The 22,780-nt window shown below is 41.1% G+C and overlaps 1 protein-coding gene across 3 annotated transcripts in view; it reads left to right on the top strand.

Moving 5' to 3' along the window:
• Window positions 1-207: 207 nt before the first annotated feature.
• uxs1 (UDP-glucuronate decarboxylase 1) overlaps window positions 208-22,780 on the top strand; it is an 88,357-nt gene continuing 65,784 nt past the window's right edge. For all 3 annotated transcript variants that reach the window (XM_039007208.1, XM_039007205.1, XM_039007207.1), the window contains exons 1-4: window positions 208-942; window positions 13,092-13,119; window positions 15,670-15,718; window positions 16,892-16,935. In XM_039007208.1, the coding sequence (XP_038863136.1) occupies window positions 852-942; window positions 13,092-13,119; window positions 15,670-15,718; window positions 16,892-16,935 (212 nt within the window). In that variant the 5' untranslated portion in view covers window positions 208-851. The remainder of the gene's footprint in view (window positions 943-13,091; window positions 13,120-15,669; window positions 15,719-16,891; window positions 16,936-22,780) is intronic.

The raw sequence follows: 22,780 nt of genomic DNA, 5'->3' as shown, positions 1-22,780 counted from the left end.
TAACACCTAAGGTTAAAGTTCATCATACACTATCGCGATTTGTTTTTTAAATATAGCAGTTGTAACTTTTGGGTGGGAATATTGTACATGTATAATATAATTCTAAGATATTTATGTACGCAAATAAATGCAAAAAATGACACGTCTTCACTTACAAAAATCAGATGTTGAATATGTGCTATCGCGGCAGGCTGCTCAATCAAGGTCAGGAATACTCGATCACCCTGGACAGCTATCGGCCAAGTAGGGGAATAAACTCTGAATTTCGTACAATTTTATCCGGATAAGTTAAACATTAAGAAGATATTATATTTCTTCCTAACTTGTTTTGATTATAAGGTTGTTACGTTTTAGAAAACTATGCGAAAGTAATGGTAATGAAAGATAGCAGGTCTCGCTCATCAAGAAATTGCTAATCTTACGTGTGACCAGGCAGATAGCTAGCTAGCTAATATTCAGTGGTTGTACAGCAATCTACTGTGTGTATTAAGTACATTCTGAATTGAAAGCTGGCGAGGGTTTTCTGCACTGATAATGAAAGTCGTACCACGACCCAGAGAGATGAATAGCCATAAGTGGCAGTGAGTTTAACGTAGCATGCTAAGCTAACTAGCTAACAATTAGCTGTGCTTTTACAGGACAGGAGGTAGCCACGTATGAACCTCTGTCCAGTCGTAGGTGCCTAATTCCTGCTTGTAACATACTAGCTACAAAGTGTTCCTTTAGCAGGATATATATTAGATATTCAAAACAAGTCGTAATCTAGAAGGAGCGCGCGTTTTGGTCCATAGTTCTGAAATGTTATAAACCGGAGCCTCGCGTGCTTCCGGGTTCGATGTTGCGTTGAGCAGATGATGAAGCGGATCATCTGGGTGATCTCAGGACTAAACAGAAGGATGATGAAGCTACTGGTCGCCCTCGCTTTGATCGCTTACATTGCCTGTGAGTACAGTATGTCTGCAATACTATTGTATAGGCCTACTGTGTTACAGTAGCTTAGTTCAATCAATACCTCTTGTGTCTGGTTCTCAGTCTCTCGAATCCAACAACAGGATTTAATGGCAAGACTAACTTTTGTTTACATTGCCAAAATGGCCTGAACAGTAGGTGGTAGTATCCCACTTATACAATAATCAGGATGGTATACAATAATGCTGGTGATGGTAGTTTTGATGATGATGATGGTGGTGACTGTAGTTATAGTGGTAATGATGATGAAGACAATTCAGGTCTAACTGTCTGAATGTTGTCTTCCTGAGTGTCTATGCAATGGAGTATGTGTACAGTGAGTAGGCTAATATGGGTCTCATCTCAAGTCTCTACTGCTGGAAGGTCAATGGGCAGGGTCAGAGCACCCTCACATGAATAACAATATAGGTCTAGTCAATAGAAGGCTCTAGGCCTTGTTATTTCCCCTAAGTAGCTCTATGACTGGGAGGGTTGTTTGGGGGTGTGAGCAGAGCACACTAGTCCATTCAGTGATAGAACTGCCAGGGACCTAAAGATGCAATATTATCACTATACTTAGGTGCCCGATATGTATTGACATTCTCACAATTCTTTAAACAGGTTAACATCCACAGACATTCCACTCTACGTTTAAAATCACCATTGGCCTCATAGCGAAATTCCTGAGCGGTTTCCTTCATCTCCGGCAACTGAGTTGCAACGTGTAATTAATAACTTCACCATGCTGAAAGGGATATTCAACGTCTGCTTTTTTATTTTTACCCACCTACCAATATGTGCCCTTCTTCGTGAGGCATTGGAAAACCTCCCTGGTCTTTGCTGTTGAATCTGTGTTTGAAATTCACTGCTCGACTGAGGGACCTTACAATTATCTGTATGTGTGGGGTACAGAGATGAGGTTGTCATTCAAAAATCAAGTTAAACACTTATTGCACACAGAGTGAGTCCATGGAACATGTGTGACTTGTTAAGCAAATGTTTACTTTTGAACTTAATTAGGCTTGCCATAACAAAGGGGTTGAATTCTTATTGACCCAAGATATTTCAGCTTTAAATATTTAATTTAATTTGTTACAATTTCAAAAAACATAATTCCCTTTTTTTGTATTGTGTATAAACCGGTGACAAAACAATCTTAATTTAATCCATTTAAAAATGTGTCTGTAACACAACAAAATGTGGAAAAAGTCAAGGGGTGTGAATACTTTCTGAATGCACTGTATATGTACAGTTGAAGTCGGAAGTTTACATACACCTTAGCCAAGTACATTTAAACTCAGTTTTTCACAATTCCTGACATTTAATCCTAGTAAAAATTCCCTGTTGTAGGTCAGTTAGGATCACCACTATATTTTAAGAATGTGAAATGTCAGAATAATAGTAGAGAGAGTGATTTATTTCAGCTTTTATTTCTTTCAGCACATTCCCAGTGGGTCAGAAGTTTACATACAAATCAAATCAACGTTTATTTGTCTTGTGCTCTAAATACAACAGGTGTAGACCTTACAGTGAAATGCTTACTTACAGGCTCTAACCAATAGTGCAAAAAAGGTATTAGGTGAACAATGGGTAAGTAAAGAAATAAAACAACAGTAAAAAGACAGGCTATAAAAGTAGCGAGGCTACTTACAGATACTGGTTAGTCAGGCTGATTTGAGGTAGTATGTACATGTAGATATGGTTAAAGTGACTATGCATTTATGATGAACAGAGAGTAGCAGTAGTGTAAAAGAGGGTGTGGTGGGTGGCGGGACACAATGCAGATAGCCCGGTGAGCCAATGTGCGGGAGCACTGGTTGGTCGGCCCAATTGAGGTAGTATGTACATGAATGTATAGTTAAAGTGACTATGCATATATGATAGGGTTAGGGTTAGAGAGTAGCAGCAGTGTTAGGGTTAGGGTTAGAGAGTAGCAGGGAGTAGCAGCAGTGTAAAAAGAGGGGTTGTAGGGCACACAATGCATATAGTTCGGGAAGCCATTTGATTACCTGTTCAGAAGTCTTATGTCTTGGGGGTAAAAACTGTTGAGAAGCCTTTTTGTCCTAGACTTGGCACTCTGGTACCGCTTGCCATGCGGTAGCGGAGAGAACAGTCTATGACTGGGGTGGCTGGGGTCTTTGACAATTTTTAGGGCCTTCATCTGACACCGCCTGGTGTAGAGGTCCTGGATAGCAGGCAGCTTAGCCCCTGTGATGTACTGGGCCGTACGCACTACCCAATTAGTATTTGGTAGCATTGCCTTTAAATTGTTTAACTTGGGTCAAACGTTTCGGGTAGCCTTCCACAAGCTTCCCACAATAAGTTGGGAGAATTTTGGCCCATTCCTCCTGACAGAGCTGGTGTAACTGAGTTAGGTTTGTAGGCCTACTTGCTCGCACACGCTTTTTCAGTTCTGCCCACAAATTTTCTATAGCATTGAGGTCAGGGAAATGTGATGGCCACTCCAATACCTTGACTTTGTTGTCCTTAAGTCATTTTGCCACAACTTTGGAAGAATGCTTGGGGTCATTGTCCATTTGGAAGACCCATTTGCGACCAAGCTTTAACTTCCTGACTGATGTCTTAAGATGTTGCTTCAATATATCCACATAATGTTCCTGCCTCATGATGCCATCTATTTTGTGAAGTGCGCCAGTCCCTCCTGCAGCAAAGCACCCCCACAACATAATGCTGCCACCCCCGTGCTTCACGGTTGGGATGGTGTTCCTCGGCTTGCAAGCCTCCCCTTTTTCCTCCAAACATAACGATGGTTATTATGGCCAAACAGTCTATTTTTGTTTCATCAGAGGACATTTCTCCAAAAGTACGATCTTTGTCCCCATGTGCAGTTGCAAACCGTAGTCTGACTTTTTTATGGTGGTTTTGGAGCAGTGGCATCTTCCTTACTCAGCGGCCTTTCAGGTTATGTTGATATAGTACTCGTTTTACTGGGGATATAGATACTTTTGTACCTGTTTCCTCCAGCATATTCACAAGGTCCTTTGCTGTTGTTCTGGGAGTGATTTGCACTTTTCGCACCAACGCACGTTCATCTCTAGGAGACGGAACACGTCTCCTTCCTGAGCGGTATGACGGCTGCGTGGTCCCATGGCGTTTATACTTGCGTACTATTGTTTGTATAGATGGACGTGGTACCTTCAGGCGTTTGGAAATTGCTCCCAAGAATGAACAAGACTTGTGGCGGTCTACTTTTTTTTTTCTGAGGTCTTGGCTGATTTCTTTTCCCATGATGTCAAGCAAAGAGGCACAGAGTTCGAAGGTAGGCCTTGAAATACATCCACAGTAGAGGTCGACCGATTAATCGGAATGGCCGATTAATCGGGGCCGATTTCAAGTTTTCATAACAATCGTAAAACGGTATTTTTGGGCACCGATTTGGCGGTTTATTTATTTAAAAAAAAAAATTGTAATTTTTTTTTTTACATCTTTATTTAATCTTTATTTACCTAGGCAAGTCAGTTAAGAACACATTCTTATTTTCAATGACGGCCTAGGAACGTTCTGCCTCGTTCAGGGGCAGAACGACAGATTTTTAACCTTGTCAGCTCGGGGGATCCAATCTTGCAACCTTACAGTTAACTAGTCCAATTCTCTAACACTGATTACATTGCACTCCAAGGAGCCTGCCTGTGCCGCGAATGCAGTAAGCTAAGGTAAATTGCTAGCTAGCATTAAACTTATCTTATAAAAAACAATCAATCAATGACTGTCATTGCTCCAATATGTACTTAACCATAAACATCAATGCCTTTCTTAAAATCAATACACAGGTATATATTTTTAACCTGCATATTTAGCTTAAAGATATCCAGGTTAGCAGGCAATATTAACCAGGTGAAATTGTGCTATTTCTCTTGCGTTCATTGCACGCAGAGTCAGGGTATATGCAACAGTTTGGGCCGCCTGGCTCTTTGTGAACTAATTTGCCAGATTTTTACGTAATTATGACAACATTGAAGGTTGTGCAATGTAACAGGAATATTTAGACTCATGGATGCCACCCGTTAGATAAAATACGGAACGGAATAAACGTTTTGTTTTCGAGGTGATAGTTTCCGGATTAGTCAAAGGTATATGGTTTAGAGAGAAATAGTCGGCGCGTTATAATTCCTGTAATAACTTGCGGCTGAACTTGACAGGGGTTCCTTCGTTATTTTACCGTTCATGTCTTCCATAGAGATTGTCTTGATCTACTTCAAATAAGGTCTGTGTTTCGTGCAGGCTTAAACCGCCTCGGCGTTTTGATACCCGTGTAAATCTCACTAGGATAAGGTAACGTTTGTCAACATATTTTCATAAATCCACTCTACAAAAAAATGATCTTTGCTTATATTTAGCCAATATTGATCAGAGTTACCTTGTCCTATGGATATCTACACAGTTATAAAATTGGCAAGGTGGTGTAAGCCTACACGAAACACAGACCTTATTTTAAGTGAATCTAAAAATATCCTATGGAATAAATGAAGGAACCACTTTCAGATTTTGCTAGAAGGTGTCATGGGAATTATGACTCGCACTTTGGTCGTCAATTCTTACCATGCCCATTATTAAAATAGGATTTCCTGCATATAGAAATGACAGTTTTTGTTTTCAACATTCATCACAGGTAACTTAAACTCTATTTTTATTCAAACAGTTGAGAGTATTTGTCTCCTAAGCAGACTCTTCAGTATCATTGTCACTTCAGAGCTGTGTGTGTGTGTGTGTGTGTGTGTGTGTGTGTGTGTGTGTGTGTGTGTGTGTGTGTGTGTGTGTGTGTGTGTGTGTGTGTGTGTGTGTGTGTGTGTGTGTGTGTGTGTGCATTTATGTATTATATTAAGTTAAAATAAAAGTGTTCATTGTTCATTCAGTATTGTTGCAGTTGTCATTATTACAAAAATGTGTGTGTGTGATATATATAAAACAGTTTATTTTTATTTTTATAAATCGGCCGATTTAATCAGTATCGGCTTTTTTTGTCCTCCAATAATCGGTATCGGCGTTGAAAAATTATAATCGGTCGACCTCTAATCCACAGGTACACCTCCAATTGACTCAAATGATGTCAATCAGCCTATCAGAAGCTTCTAAAGCCATGACATCATTTTCTGGAATTCTCCAAACTTAGTGCATGTAAACTACTGGAATTATGATATAGTGAGTTATAAGTGAAATAATCAGTCTGTTAACAAATGTTGGATTAATTACTTGTGTCATGCACAAAGCAGATGTCCTAACAGATTTCTCAAAACTATAGTTTGTGAACAAGAAATTTGTGGAGTGGTTGAACGGGGATGTAAAGCTAGTTATAGTTTTTCACATATTTTTTGAGATTTGTTTAGGAGTTAGCCTTGGAAGCGTAGGGATTCATATTTTGCCTAATATAGAAAGTGTGGCAGTATCTGGGTGTTAATTAGGCTTGTTGTTGTTACACTTGTTTTGTTTTTGCCTCTAGGCCTAATGCACTGCTTTGTTCTCCACAGCTCATGTAAAAAACAACACATTAACAGAACATTGGAACCCATCTCATTATAATCACATACCCTGGCATTTTAAATGGATAGAATTGAAAAAACACAGTCACATTCACAGAACAAGATTCATTCAATTATTTTCTTTGAGAATTTATTTTCCAATTAGCCACTGTGTGTGGCCTTTGGCAAGCTGCCAGGGTTTTGGAGGGAGAGTAAAGCCCCAGCTGCTTTTAGGACTAGGGCTGGGCAATCCCTTACAAAAAAATATTGCAGTTTTGAAACTGCAGTAAAGGTGCAGTAACTGCAGTTGAGTCGACTGGTATTTTGGATACAGTAATTTTGCAGAATAACTGCAGTTACACTGCAAAATTACTGCAGTAAAAAAACGGTGTTATTTTGGACGCAGTATTTGCCGCATACTGCAGTTACACTGCACTCTTACTGCAAACTTTTTCCTAAGGGTCATTAGATTAATTTGGCGCAATGAACCAATTGCCTGTATCAAAAGAATCAGATGATACTCATAGGACTTCATGTTACACAATATATGTATGTTTTGTTCCATAAAGTTCATATTTATATACAGAAATCTGAGTTTACATTGGCGCGTTACGTTCAGTAGTTCCAAAACATCCAGTGATTTTGCAGAGAGCCACATCAATTTACAGAAATACTCATAATAAACATTGATAAAAGATACAACTATTATGCATGGAATCATAGATCCACTTCTCCTTAATGCAACCGCTGTGTCAGATTTCAAAAAAAGCTTTACCGAAAAAGCACACCATGCAATAATCTGAGTACAGTGCTCAGACAACAAATCAAGCCATACAGATATCCAGCAAGTTGTGGAGTCAACAAAGTCAGAAGTAGTATTATAAATATTCACTTACCTTTGATGATATTCATCAGAATGCACTCACAGGAATCCCAGTTCCACAATAAATGTTTGATTTGTTCGATAAAGTCCATCATTTATTTCCAAATACCTCCTTTTTGTTCGAGTTTAGCCCAGTAATCAAAATTCATGAGGCGCGATCACTAGGTGCAGACGAAAAGTCAAAAAGTTCCGTTACAGTCCGCAGAAACATGTCAAACGATGTATAGAATCAATCTTTAGGATGTTTTTATCATAAATCTTCAATAATGTTCCAACCTGAGAATTATTTTGTCTTCAGAAATGCAATGGAACGCAAGCTAACTATCACGTGAACAGCTCATGGCACTCTGCCAGACCCCTGACTCAGAGCCCTCATTTCCCCCTCTTTCACAGTAGAAGCATCAAACAAGGTTCTAAAGAATGTTGACATCTAGTGGAAGCCTTAGGAAGTGCAATATGACCAATATCCCACTGTATATTCGATAGGTGATGAGTTGAAAAACTACAAACCTCAGATTTCCCACTTCCTGGTTAGATTTTTTTCTCAGGTTTTTGCCTGCCATATGAGTTCTGTTATACTCACAGACATCATTCAAACAGTTTTAGAAACTTCAAAGTGTTTTCTATCCAAATATACTGATAATATGCATATCTTAGCTTCTGGGACTGAGTAGCAGGCAGTTTACTCTGGGCACTTTATTCATCCGAGCTACTCAATACTGCCCCCGGCCATAAGAAGTTAAGACATTATTTTACTGTAGTAGAGGAGAAGTTAACTTGTCTAACAGTACCCTTTTTATGTCTCAACGCCTAAAATTTAGAACAGGGCTGATCCTACTAAAGCGGGAGTGTCAATAACCATGATTGTGGAAAATTAAGCCTCAGTTTCTGTCGCGCACGGTACCATGTACTAAAGGTCTGCACTACAATGTACTTACTGCTTGCAGCATTTTAGCCACAGACTTATGTGCTAGCTGTCTAGTCTGTGTTATATAAATGTGCAATGAGCATAAAAATACGCTTTCATATGAGGAATTAGCAACTCGTTTTTGTTCTGAGAATTAAGCATCTTCTTATCCAGGTAGGTCACATGATTTCAACATCTATACAAAGTGAACAGGCCGTGTTGTTCAAACAGTTGAAGACGGACAGGAGGGTGTATTCATAACAGTTAGACTGTTCTACCTTGTTAGCAAGCAAATAGATCCCAAAAAAAGAAATTAAGAAATATCAGAATGAGCAATGTCAGAGACTGGAATATAAATATATATACATGTATATAAAAAACACTGACTGTACAAAACATTAGGAACACCTAATGTTGGTATGACCATAATAATTCCATATCATAGTACCCCCCCCCCCCTCCAAGAGCCCTCGCCTCCTCCCTGTAGGCTGTCTCATCGTTGTTGGTAATCAAGCCTACTACTGTTGTGTTGTCTGCAAACATGATGATTGAGTTGGAGTCGTGCATGCCACGCAGTCATGGGTGAACAGGGAGTACAGGAGGGGGCTGAGCATGCACCATTGTGGGGCCCCAGTGTTGAGGATCAGCGAAGTGGAGATGTTGTTTCCTACCTTCACCACCTCAGGGCGGCCCGTCAGGAAGTCCAGGACCCAATTGCACAGGGCGGGTTGAGACCCAGGGCTTCAAGCTTAATGATGAACTTGGAGGCTACTATGGTGTTGAATGCTGAGCTGTAGTCAATGAACAGCATTCTACATAGGTATTCCTCTTGTCCAGATGGGATAGGGCAGTGTGATGGCGATCGCATAGTATATGGACCTATTTGGGCTGTAAGCAAATTGAAGTGGGTCTAGGGTGACAGGTAAGTTGGAGGTGATATGAACCTTGACTAGTCTCTCAAAGCACTTCATGATGACAGAAGTGAGTGCTACAGGGCAATAGTCATTTAGTTCAGTTAATTTAGTTCTTGGATACAGGAACAATGGTGGCCATCTTGAAGCATGTGGGGACAACAGACTGGGATAGGGAGAGATTGAATATGTCCGTAAACACACCAGCCAGCTGGTCTGCGCATGCTCTGAGGACCTGGCTAGGGATGCCGTCTGGGCTGGCAGCCTTGCGAGGGTTTACACGTTTAAATGTCTTACGTCGGCCACGAGAGAAGGAGAGCCCACAGTCCTTTGGTAGCGGGCCGCGTCGGTGGCACTGTATTATCCTCAAAGCGGGCAAAGAAGGTGTTTAGTTCGTCTGGAAGCAAGATGTCGGTGTCCGTGACGTGGCTGGTTTTCCTTTTGTAGTCCGTGATTGTCTGAAGGCCCTGCCACATACGTCTCGTGTCTGAGCCGTTGACTTGCGACTCCACTTTGTCTCTATACTCACGTTTTGCTTGTTTTATTGCCTTGCGGAGGTTTGTATTGTTTGTATTCGGCCATATTGCCATTTGCCTTTCCATGGTTAAATGCGGTGGTACGCACTTTCAGTTTTGTGCATCTATCCACAGTTTCTGGTTAAGGTAGGTTTTAATAGTCAAAGTGGGTATAACATCTCCTATACACTTCCTTATAAACTCACTCACCGAATTAGCATATACGTCAATATTATTCTCTGAGGCTATCCGGAACATATCCCTGTCTGCGTGATCAAAACAATCTTGAAGTGTGGATTCCGATTGGTCAGACCAGCATTGAATAGTCCTTAGCTCGGGTACTTCCTATTTGAGTTTCTGCCTATAGGAGCGGAGGAGCAAAATAGAATCGTGGTCAGATTTGCCAAAAGGAGGGCGGGGGAGGGCCTTGTATTCATCGCGGAAGTTAGAGTAACAGTGGTACAACGTTTTTCCTGTGCGAGTGCTACAGACGATATGCTGATAGAATTTAGGTAGCCTTGTTGAAGTCCCCAGCTACAGTAAATGCAGCCTCAGGATATATGGTTTCCAGTTTGCATAGAGTCCAGTGAAGTTCCTTGAGGGCCGTCGTGGTATCGGCCTGAGGGGGGTTATACACGCCTGTGACAATAACGGAAGAGAATTCTCTTGGGAGATAATACGGTCGGCATTTGATTGTGAGGAATTCTAAGTCAGGTGAACAAAAGGACTTGAGTTCCTGTATGTTGTTACAATTACACCATGAGTCGTTTAATCATAAAACATACACCCCCGCTAGCACTTTCAGCATTACTCACTCCAACAGCCACCCACCCACCCAGTCAGTCAGTGTTCATGTGAGACAGCTTCTTACTGCCTTTGGGAGTCTCATTCAACAACCCATCGCAAAGGATTTTGCCTCTTTCAATTAAAGACATTGTATGCTTCAATCAATATTTGCTTGCACACGTACTGGTTGAATGGGTTGTGAATGTGTGACATCGATCACAATTGAGGGTGTTCCTAAGCCACTTTGATCCAGTTGGCACTACATTGGAAGTGCTTTGTCTTTTATTGTTTTGCGTTCTCTCATGCACGCACACGCACACACACACCCACACACACACACACACACACACACACACACACACACACACACACACACCGCTAAGACTTAGGCTAGTCAACGGCGTATGTTGTTTGTCACCAAGTCACAGGGTACAAAGTGTGGATTTCCCTTCCATATCATCTCTTGCTCTCTCACCTACCTCTCCATGTCTCTGCCTTTCCTTTTAAGGCTCTAGTCCATTCGCGTGGAGATCCTGAAGGCCAACTGCTGCTTGTACACTAAGTGGCTGGCTGCGACAACACATATAGCATAAGCTAGGTTAGCCGCTGGCCATGGTAGAGACTAGAGATGGAGTTAGATCAAGTTCAGGGCTAGCCACTCTACTCCAAGTAGGCCAGATAGATAAGCCCCAGTTGGATGGCAGGTTGTTTGGCAGGGAGGGGGAAGAGACACACTTGCCCTGGGTTGTTTATGACTGGAGAGAGAGATGGATAGATGGGTATGGCAGATAAGTATAAGTGACAGTTATTGCTACAGTTTCCTTATTACAGTTTGGCTATTTGTAACAGTAGGCTGTTGCTATCTCTCATGTTCCCCTGTGCCCTGTTTCCCTCGCTCCGTCTCTCTCCTCTCTCCCTGCCTGCCTGCCTCAGGCATGCCCTGGCACCAAGACTGGACTAGACTGTGTCTCCTGGTTTTGTGAGGCAGAGAAGCACAAGAGAAGGCTAGAATCGGAAACAGGAGGAGAGTGAACTGCAGGCGAGCTGAATACAGAGTATCCCTGTTTATACGAACAAGGCTATCAAACTGTCACAGGCCACTAGCAGGTCATACTGTTGTGTGTGTGTGTGTGTACCTATAAGATACACTCAGAAATACACAAACCAGAGAGAGATTTGGGGGAGATTTCTCCTTTTCCCTAGCCATATTGATTTATTTACAGAGGTTTGACACCCACCATCTCAGATTGTTATGAAGTTGTTTCTGTAGTTAGAAACAGATTAGCATTTCTGAAACATTATTTTGATTAAATATATTTGATCTGAGATATTGAGCTAATTGATTGCACCCAAATTGGCCATTTTAATTAATTGGATTCATATAATCGTAAATAAATATACTACTTAACATCTGATTTGGACCATAATTATTCCTAATAATGAGTAAGACATGATGAGTCCAATTACAGTGGGTATCAGAAGTATTCACCCCGCTCAGATTTTTTCCACATTTTGTTTTGCGTTACAAAGTGTGATTTAATTACGTTTTTTTCTATTTTTACAAAATAATACAAATTAAGTAACAAAAATATAGTCGTTGCATAAGTATTCACCCCCTTTGTTTAGACAAGCCTATTTTAGTTCTGGAGTAAGATTTGCCTAAACAAATCACATAAGTTCCATGGACTCAGTATGAAATAATAGGGGTTAACGTGACTTTTTAATGACTGCCTCTTCCTCTTTCCCCCATATATACAACAGCTGTGTAATGTTCCTCAGTCAAGTAGTGGATTTCAAGCACAGATTTGACTACAAAGACCAGGGAGCTTTTCGAAAGCCTCATAAAGAAGGGCAGTGATTGGTAGATGGGTAACAATAACAAGTCAGACATTGAATATCTCTTTTAAGCATGGTCAAGTTAATAATGTTGCTGTGGAGGATGTATTAAACCACTCAGATACATCAAAGATACAGTCGTCCTTCTGAACTGAGCTCAGCACAGGAAGGAAATTGCTCAGAGATGTCCATGATGATGATTGGTGATTTTAAAACCGCTACAGAGTTCAATGGCTGGGATGGGAGAAAACAGGATGGATCAACAACATTCTAGTGACTCCACAATAATGACACAAATATGCAAAATCCTTTATGCAACAAGGTACTAAAGTAATACTGCAGGGGGGAAAAAGCACGGCAAAGGAATACACTTTTTGCCCTAAATGCAAATTATTCTTTTTTTCTTTAACCTTTATTTAACTAGGCAAGTCAGGAAAGGACATGCAAACAAAGCCTTATTTTGGGGGCATGCTTGACATTGGCAAAGAATGGGGAGTGGTTCATGTTAAAAAGAAACGGGATGGAGCTAAGCACAGGCAAAATCCTAGAGGAAAACCAGCTTCAGTCTGCTTTACACCAGACACTGGGAAAGGAATTCACCTTTCAACAGGACAGTCATTTACAACATAAGGCCAAATCTACACTGGAGTTGCTTACCACCAAAGTTACAGTTTTGACTTATATCTGCTTTAAATATCTATTGCAAGACTTGAAAACTGCTGTCTAGCCATGATCCCCAACAGTAGAGAGATAGAGAGAGAGAATGAATATTTTGAAAAGCACCTTTTAGTTAATGTTTTCTTCCCCTTCTCTCATCCTTCATTGTAGCTGTCTGGGGAACCTACACCAATATGAGGTACAGTATGCTTTAATGACTATTTCCTTTCTTCATAAAACAAATGCATGGATAGCATGAAATTACTACACTGTCAGTCCCCTCTTTCATGCCGTTCCTGTTTTATATTTCATGCTATTTTCTATCCATTCTGTTGCAATCCATTTGACTTTTTTTCCTACCCACTTTACTCCCTTCACCCTTAATTACATTGGATAAACTCAAAACACACTCAACAACTCAGGACTGTTAGGGAGTTATACTCAGTCTCAACAATCTTAGTTACGTTAGAAGGAATGCACCAAAAGCACTTTCAATTATTTTTATCCTGGATGCTAGTGTTCATGTTTTGATTCTTATAGCTTGTAATCGGGGTTAGATTCAGACTGTAAACAGCACATGAGTTGGTTTAGCTAGCCAATTAACCATGTTACATCACTGAGTTGGTTGTTGATGTGACCAACCAGGTGTGCTACTGTTTGATATATAAATGGACAAAGGAGAGAGAAGAGCAACCATGTAGGACCAGCAGTGCAGATTATATAACCAGGGGTGTAGAAAGCACATGTGTGCATGCACTCTGGATTTCCCTGTTTTTCTGTCTTCTTATGTTCTCTTTCTCTCTATCTCTGTCTCACTGTGGGTCTCTCACTCTTTCTCTCAGTCTCTGTCTCCTTCTCCTGATCCATGTGCGCTCATAGCCTTTGTGTGTGTGTGTGTATTATGTGTGTCTGATTCTTAGGTGTGTCTGTGGGTCGGTCCGAAGTCAGGGATGGAAAGATGCACTGTCATGCTGAGGGGAGGGTGATGTGGGTCTTTCACTGTGATTGTATTGACATGGAGGGGGCTGTTGTGGTGATCATCTTACCGCCACCCTGGCAGTCAAGATTCGTGACCGCAGTACAATTCCACGTGACCGTTGAGTCACGGTAATCTCCTCTTATGCACTCTGGACATGCATTGGTAGCACCCAACTTGCTAACGACCGTCAGGTCGCTAATTGCCTGGTACTCAGGACTCTATTGTCCCTCTAACCACTCTGAAATCAATGGAAAATCACATCAAACACTTATCATCAAAACAGTATAATGCTTTGAAAACCCTCACTGTGATGATCAATTTGAAGAGGTTGAAACATAGTTATTGTCGATGTTGTTTCAAAGCCTAACACAGCAAATAGACAGCTCTTTCAAAAGTGATGACTAATTCAAACACCCATATGCATGTTAGAGCTTCTGCATAGGCTTATACACTGTGTTTACAAAAGGAATTGTCTTGAGAGCTCCGTTCTCCAGATCTGTGCCTCGACACAATACTGTCTCGGAGTTCTACGGACAATTCCTTCGACCTCATGGCTTGGTTTTTCCTCTGACATGCACTGTCAACTGTGGGACCTTATATAGACAGGTGTGTGCCTTTCCAAATCATGTCCAATCAATTGAATTTACCACAGGTGGACTCCAATCAAGTTGTAGTAACATCTCAAGGATGATCAATGGATACAAGATGCACCTGAGCTCAATTTCGAGTCTCATGGCAAAGGGTCTAAATACTTACAGTGCCTTGCAAAAGTATTCACCCCTTGGCTTTTTCGCTATTTTTTTGCATTACAACCTGTAATTTAAGTGGATTTTAATTTGGATTTCATGTAATGGATATACACAAAATAGTCCAAACATTTAAATGTCTTGGAATGGCCTACTCAATCCAATTGAGAATCTGTGGTATGACTTAAAGATTGCTGTACACCAGCGGAACCCATCCAACTTGAAGGAGCTGGAGCAGTTCTGTCTTGATGAATAGGCAAAAATCCCAGTGGCTAGATGTTCCAAGCTTATAGAGACAAACCCCAAGAGACTTGCAGCTGTAATTGCTGCAAAAGGTGGCTCTACAAACTATTGACTTTGGGGGTGAGTTGTTATGCACACTCAAGTTTCCTGTTTTTTTTCTGTCTTATTTCTTGTTTGTTTCACAATAAAACATATTTTGCGTCTTCAAAGTGGTAGGCATGTTGTGTAAATCAAATGATACAACCCCCCCCCAAAAATCAATTTTAATTCTAGGTTGTAAGGCAACAAAATAGGAAAAATGCCAAGGGGGGTGGAATACTTTCGCAAGCCATTGTATGTAAATAAGGTATCTTTTTATTTTGAGAACATCGCTTTGTCATTATGGGGGTATAGTGTATAGATTGATGATTTTTTATTTCATCCATTTTAGAATGTGGCTGTAACGTAACAAAATGTGCAAGAAAGGAGAGGAAGGGAGAGAAAGAGGGAGATTGGAGGGAGAGAAAGAGGTTGATTGGAGGGAGAGAAAGAGGGAGATTGGAGGAGAAAGAGGGAGATTGAAGGAGAGAGAGGGGGATTGGAGGGAGAGAGAGGGGGATTGGAGGGAGAGAAAGAGGTTGATTGGAGGGAGAGGAGACAGACAGGGTGGAGGAGTGGGGGACAGATAGACATACGGAGCCAGCGTGGGTACCTAAAAGCGGGCTTTGTGTGGTAAGCTATTGACTCTGGGCTGAAGAGATTAGAGTTTCATTCGCGCCTCACTGTATGTCTATCTCTCTAGATCCATACAGGAACATGGAGAGATGAAGATTGAGGAAAGGATTGACGAGGTGAGTTCTCTCTTCCTCACTGTTTTTCCCATCATGCAATGTATGATCAATATGAATAATATAATGTCCCCAGCACAAAATCCTCCGTCCAACACACACACAGTGTACACACACTGACATGTCGCTGTGTGTGAAGGCATTTTAATTCATACTCCCAGTCAGAGGCCTGACACCTGAGGTGTTCAAACATCTCGCCGCTTTTCTCGTTGTGCTGCGAAGTTCAGTTTTTATCCTCTTCATCTGTCTCTTTGTTATATTTATCCTGAAGGCCCAAACACCCGCTGAGGGAGAGCTGTAAATGATGCCGATATAGACAGACTGACAATGGGAGGCATTACTAATGATGGTTTAGAGCAGGAATGGATGTCTAGAGCCTCCTCCTCCTGGCGGGCCGCACTGTGCTTCTGTTCCAGCTCAGCACTAAACACACCTGATTCTAGTTGTCCTGTATACTGGACATTGTGTCACCCTGGGATGTGTTTAGCATTGTGGACGGTTTGTTACTACAAGTATTACTACAAGGTAGTGAATATGGATTGGCTATCACTGTGCGGGAGAGAGAGAATTATCAGTCTGTTACTGAATCAAAATGGCGTCTTTATCTCTGTCAATTTCCTCATTAGAATAGGGCTCTTTTGTATCTGGCTGACCTTACGGTTCAAAGTGGCTCTGAAGACTCATTTCTGGGTGTCTGCGCAGGCTTTTATCCAGGGTGACATTTCTCCCCAGACACACTGATCTCTGATTAGACGTCTCACACCAATGGGGGTGAAGGTGTTGTCTAGAAATGTAACAAGCACATCTGTGTGTGTGTGTGTGTGTGTGTGTGTGTGTGTGTGTGTGTGTGTGTGTGTGTGTGTGTGTGTGTGTGTGTGTGTGTGTGTGTGTGTGTGTGTGTGTGTGCAAGCTTAAGGGAATACAACAAACTAAATGATTGTTGTGTCACTTAGTCTTGTCATCGGGTGCGTTTGTAAACCCGGCAGGCAAAACAGTTCCACATGAAATCACACACTCCTCAGCAGATGAGCAGCCCAAACCAAACTGCTCTGAATGACTATTTAGCATTACCTTTACACTGTGTGTGTCCTTACAGCAGGATAATCCCATGGTAACACATTATCCCTGCAGGATCAGTCTAATCTGTCTTTATATTCTTCTCTCTCTTTCTCACAGGCAGTTGCTCCCCTCAGAGAGAAGATCCGGGATCTGGAGCTGAGGTATGTCTGCTTCATCACACACCTGCAAGCAAACACACACGTACACACAAACGCACGTAAACACACGCACGCACACACACGCACGCACGTACATACGTATGCACAAACACATTAAATCAAATGTTATTGGTCACATACACTTATTTAGCAGATGTTATTGCAGGTGTAGCGAAATGCTTGTGTTCCTAGCTCCAACAGTGCAATAATATCTAACAATTCACAACAATGCACAAATCTAAAAGTAAAAAAATGGGATAAAGAAATATAGAAATATTAGAACGAGCAACGTCAGGACGGCATTGACTAGAATACAGAAGAATACAGTATATACATGCACACACACACATGCAGTGGCATGTTTATTCATAACTGTGGTCTACTGTGCTGCAGATGCTCCATATCTTAAACGGGCAATCTGCAGGTCAAACAATAATAATGCGGGCCACCCCGCCTCAGTTTTGGTAAACAGCTATTATAATATTTCATATATAATAATACATAAATGGAGCTATGGGTGTCTCTGAGAGGGACTGTGTCTCTGAGAGGGACTGTGTCTCTGAGAGGGACTGTGTCTCTGAGAGGGACTGTGTCTCTGAGAGGGACTGTGTGTGTGTGTGAGAGGGTGTGTGTGTGTGTGTGTGTGTGTGTGTGTGTGTGTGTGTGTGTGTGTGTGTGTGTGTGTGTGTGTGTGTGTGTGTGTGTGTGTGTGTGTGTGTGTGTGTGTGTGTGAGAGGGTGTGTGTGTGTCTGAGAGGGTGTGTCTGAGAAACTGGAGGTGGCAGAACGAAGTGGTTGAGGTGTAGGGTTTGAGCATAGCCTGAAGGTACTGAAGGTAGGGAGGGTCAGTTTCTCTTGCACCATGGTCTTGTTGTGGATGTGAGCTTGAACTGGTAGCCAATGGAGTGTGCAGAGTGACATGGGGTTACTTTGGAAGGTTGAACACCAGGCAGGCTGTGGCGTTCTGGATAAGTTGCAGAGGTTTGATGGCACAAGGTAGCTCAGGGAGCCCAGCCAACAGAGAGCTGCAATAGTTTAGACGGGAGTTGACAAAAGCCTTGATTGAAATCTGCGCCGCTTCCTGAGTGAGGTAGGGCTCTGCGGCTGTTGGAGATCATGAACCTGCAGGGGCAAGTCACAGCTTTGATGTTTGCAGAGAATGACAGGGTGTTGCATTTCGCTACACTCGCAATAACATCTGCAAACCATGTATGTGAACAATGAAATTTGATTTGTTGTCCAGAGCCCAATGTTCTGTTTCTCTAGAGAGAAATCGGATCATTCAGGAGAGAAATCGGATCATTCAGGAGAGAAATCGGATCATTCACGAGAGAACTCGGATCATTCACGAGAGTTCTCGGATCATTCACGAGAGTTCTCGGATCATTCACGAGAGTTCTCGGATCATTCACGAGAGTTCTCGGATCATTCACGAGAGTTCTCGGATCATTCACGAGAGTTCTCGGATCATTCACGAGAGTTCTCGGATCATTCACGAGAGTTCTCGGATCATTCACGAGAGAAATCAAATCAAGAACTATGTAAGATGCTGGGCTGAAGAGAGTTGTAGTTTTCATTAAGCAAAATATTCAATCTAGCTCTTTGCAGAAACGTGGTAATTAACTACAATGACCATGATCCATTGCGCCTGTTCTTTCAGGCTCGGACAGAGATGGATACACTTTTACACCTGCAACGTTAGGTTAGATACACACAGACCGCATGAGAGAGGAACGTACACAACAACGAGAGGGAGGGATAGAGAGAGTTTGTGAAAGTATGCCTTTTCTTCTTTGAAAAACTAATAAAATTAATTTGTCAGACAGCTCTGCAGCATACTTAGGCAGGCTAGCTAAATATGATGACTAAAGACAGTACAGTATGGGGAGCACGGAGGTAACCCTAGATGGATGGATGGCTTGTTGCTACTGCCTGAGCAGAGATGAGATAATGACTTTAAGGAATGAAAAATAATAAAGTAATCAAATAAAAACTATGTTCTGCCCCTGAACAAGGCAGTTAACCCACTGTTCCTAGGCCGTCATTGTAAATAAGATTTTTTTCTTAACCTTTAACGAGTCACCAACCCGGATCCGGGATCACCCCCCACTCCCCCCCCACTGAGTAGCATAGCTAGCATAGCGTCACAATTAAATAGTAGCATCTAAATATCATTAAATCACAAGTCCAAGACACCAGATGAAAGATACAGATCTTGTGAATAACCCCATCATTTCTGTTTTTTAAAATGTTTTACAGGGAAGACACAATATGTAAATCTATTAGCTAAACACGTTAGCAAAATACACCACTTTTCTAACTCCATCAGTTTCTTACTACTTCAGGTGCTATCACCAATTCGGCTAAACTAAGATATTGATAGCCACTAACCAAGAAAAAACCTCTTCAGATGACAGTCTGATAACATATTCATGGTATAGGATAGTTTTTGTTAGAAAAAAGTGCATATTTCAGGTAGAAATCACAGTTCTACATTGCAGCTGCAATCTGAAATAGCGTTGGAAGCAGCCGGAATAATTACTGAGACCGACGTCAATTACCAAAAGAATCATCCTAAAACACTTCAGAAAAATAGACAGCCTACAGCAATCGAAAGACACAGATCTTGTGAATCCAGAGAATATTTCAGATTTTCTAAGTGTTTTACAGCGAAAACACAATATAGCATTATATGAGCGTACCACAATAGCCAGAATCACAACCGCATTTACCAGCTGTAAATGTTAGCGATCGTAACAACCCAACAAAAGATATATAATTTGACTAACCTTGATATACTTCATCAGATGACAGACCTGTAACATCATATTACACAATGCATATAGCTTTTGTTCGAAAATGTGCATATTTAGCAGCACAAATCGTGGTTATACTATGTAATCACTACAAACATTGCATGTATTCTGGCCGGCGCCATTTTGGATTAGCGCCTATTCTTATAAAAATACTATTCATAAACTTGACTAAAAAATATAAGTTGGACAACAATCGAAAGATAAATTAGTTCTTAATGCAATCGCTATGTTAGATTTTTAAAATTAACGTTACTAGACATATAGTGTGCGTTGCAGCCAGACCAGTGCCTGCAAAAGTGGCGCGCAAACACTATGACATTTTTCCACATAAATACATAATAACATCATAAATAGTTCCTACTTTTGGACGAGCTTCCATCAGTATCTTGGGCAATGTGTCTTTTCTTCAAAAGAATAGTTGCTTTGTTGTAAAACGTCCTCTTCACCTTTGGAACTAGCTGCTACCATTAGCTATGTCGCACACACATGTCCAAATCCTCAAACTAGATACAAAGGAAATTCAGAAAAATAGCACTATACTCGCATAAACTGATATAAATCGGTTTCAAATAACATCGTTATGATGTTTCTAACACCTATATTTAATTAAATTACAGACGGATACATCTCTGGTCGATAACTGAGCGTTCCAAAATTTCATCCTGACTTCTTGCCAGGCGCCATGACGAACGAGACAAAGAAAGGTACTCTCGTTCCATCCGGCTTTATAACCTCGGACAGCTACGCAGACAGACCATTCCACTTCTCATTGGTTACTGACATCCAGGGGAAGGCGGGTGCAGTTCAATTCCAGCCATAGGATATACACAGGCTTTAAAACTGAACCCAGATCAGAGGATAATTCTCAGACCTTCGCAAGTCATGTCAGGATTTTTGCTGTAGAGGGAGTTCTGGGTCACCCACAGACATAATTAAAACGGTTTTAGAAACTAGACAGTGTTTTCTATCCAATATTAGTAAGGATATGCATATTGTACGATCAAGAATTGAGCAATAGGCCGTTTAATTTGGAGACCAAAATATGCTAATGCGGAACAGCACCCCCTATAGTTGCAAGAAGTTTTAACTGACTTGCCTAGGTAAATAAAGGTAAAATAAAACATATTTTTTTTAAATTACAAAATTAAAAATTAAAGGGGAATTACAACAAAAAAACAACAACAAAAAATAAACCATTTGTTCGGTTATTTCCAGACCTAGAAAATATCAAATTTTTGTTGTTTCTTTATGAATAATTGGTATATTCAGAGCAAAAATCCAAAACCACGAAAATTACAACTAAGAAAACAGAATTTGAGAAAATACAAAATAAAAGTTATGGGGCCTGTCATGCCAAATACTGTTTATTAACCATTATATTACCAGGTATAATGACAGAAAACACATATATTGTACACCAAGGACCTGGGGAAGAGATGAACAGAAGAGAAGAATGAGTAGCCCGCATTTTTTTTTTTAAGTAGCTAAAAAATGGTTGGAAACCCCTGTCCTAGATCTATCCGCAGATAGGGCTGGGCGTCTGCACATTCTTGCATTGCATCCTACCTGGCATGTCGCTCCATGGAGAAGATCTGTGTCTGCACCACGTATTCTCACTACTGGTGTCCCCCAAGGCTCGGTTCTAGGCCCTCTCCTCTTCTCTTCTCTCTATACACCAAGTAACTCGGCTCCATCATTGCTTTCCGGATAACACAAGTACTTTTCTCCTTCCCCACTACTGACGCCCAGGTGGTAGTGCTGAGCGATTAGTGTTTTTTGAGGTTGGTTCAGTTCAGGTTAAATGAATTATGAAATAATGACAGTAAAAATATTTTTAAGTGGAAATTCCAAAACCCAAAATAGTGAACATTCAATTGCCCAAAACTTTGAAAATATTCCATTGTCTCTGATGTTACCTTGAAGCTTGAGGTTAGAACCTGTGTCAAACTCATTCCACAGAGGGCTGAGTGTCTGCGGTCTTCTCTCCTCCTTGTACTTTTTTTGATTAAATAAGGTCACTAATTATTACTTAACTCCCCTCACCTGGTTGTCTGTCTTAATTGAAAGGAAATACCAAAAATCCTCGGACACCAGGCCCTCCATGGAATGAGTTTGACACCCCTGTTTTAGAAGAAGCTATCCACTTAGCTAGATATCTAACTATCTACTAAATTAGCATACCAAATGCACAACTGCAGAGCATTCATCACATTTTAGACGGTTAACTTAATAGTTATAAGATATCTAGCTGGCAAACATTTCGTTGTGAACTCTATACTGTAACTAGATCACATGCCGAGTGCTGCACAACAGTGAGTGACTCACAAAGCTCTGGTCTCTCATTGTTGTGTGCTTGTAAACAAACACTATGTGACTGGAGACTACCGGTAAGCTTCATTATGAAAAATTATGTGACAGGTGACATGAAGAATGCAATCTCATAATGTGTTGCACAAGTTGACTGCAGGTATTTACTAAAAAGGTAGCTACAAATATTCACATTTCATAAAAAATGTAAAAAAACTTCTAAGACAAGATACAGAACAAAAAGATAAATTCAACATGCAACAATTTCAAAGATTTTACTGAGTTACAGTTCATATAAGGAATAAATAAATTAGGCCCCAATCTATGGATTTCACATGACTGGGAATACAGATATGCGTCTGTTGGTCACAGGTACCTTAAAAAAAGGTAGGGGCGTGGATCAGAAAACCAGTCAGTATCTGGTGTGACCACCATTTGCCTCATGCAGCACAACACATCTCCTTCACATAGAGTTGATCAGTCTGTTGATTGTGCCCTGTGGAATATTGTCCCACTTCTCTTCAATGGCTGTGTGCAGTAGCTGGATATTGGCGGGAACTGGAACACGCTTGTCGTGTAAGTCGATCCAGAGCATGCTCAATGGGTGACATGTCTGGTGAGTGTGCAGGTCATGGAAGCACTGGGACATTTTCAGCTTCCAGGAGTTGTGTTCAGATCCTTGCGACATGGGGCCGTGCATTATCATGCTGAAACATGAGGTGATGG

Source organism: Salvelinus namaycush, chromosome 13 (assembly GCF_016432855.1).
Source record: "Salvelinus namaycush isolate Seneca chromosome 13, SaNama_1.0, whole genome shotgun sequence".
In the NCBI taxonomy this organism is placed as follows: domain Eukaryota; kingdom Metazoa; phylum Chordata; class Actinopteri; order Salmoniformes; family Salmonidae; genus Salvelinus; species Salvelinus namaycush.
The sequence above is the reverse complement of the archived record's forward strand: the minus strand, read 5'-3'. Positions and strand labels throughout refer to the sequence as shown.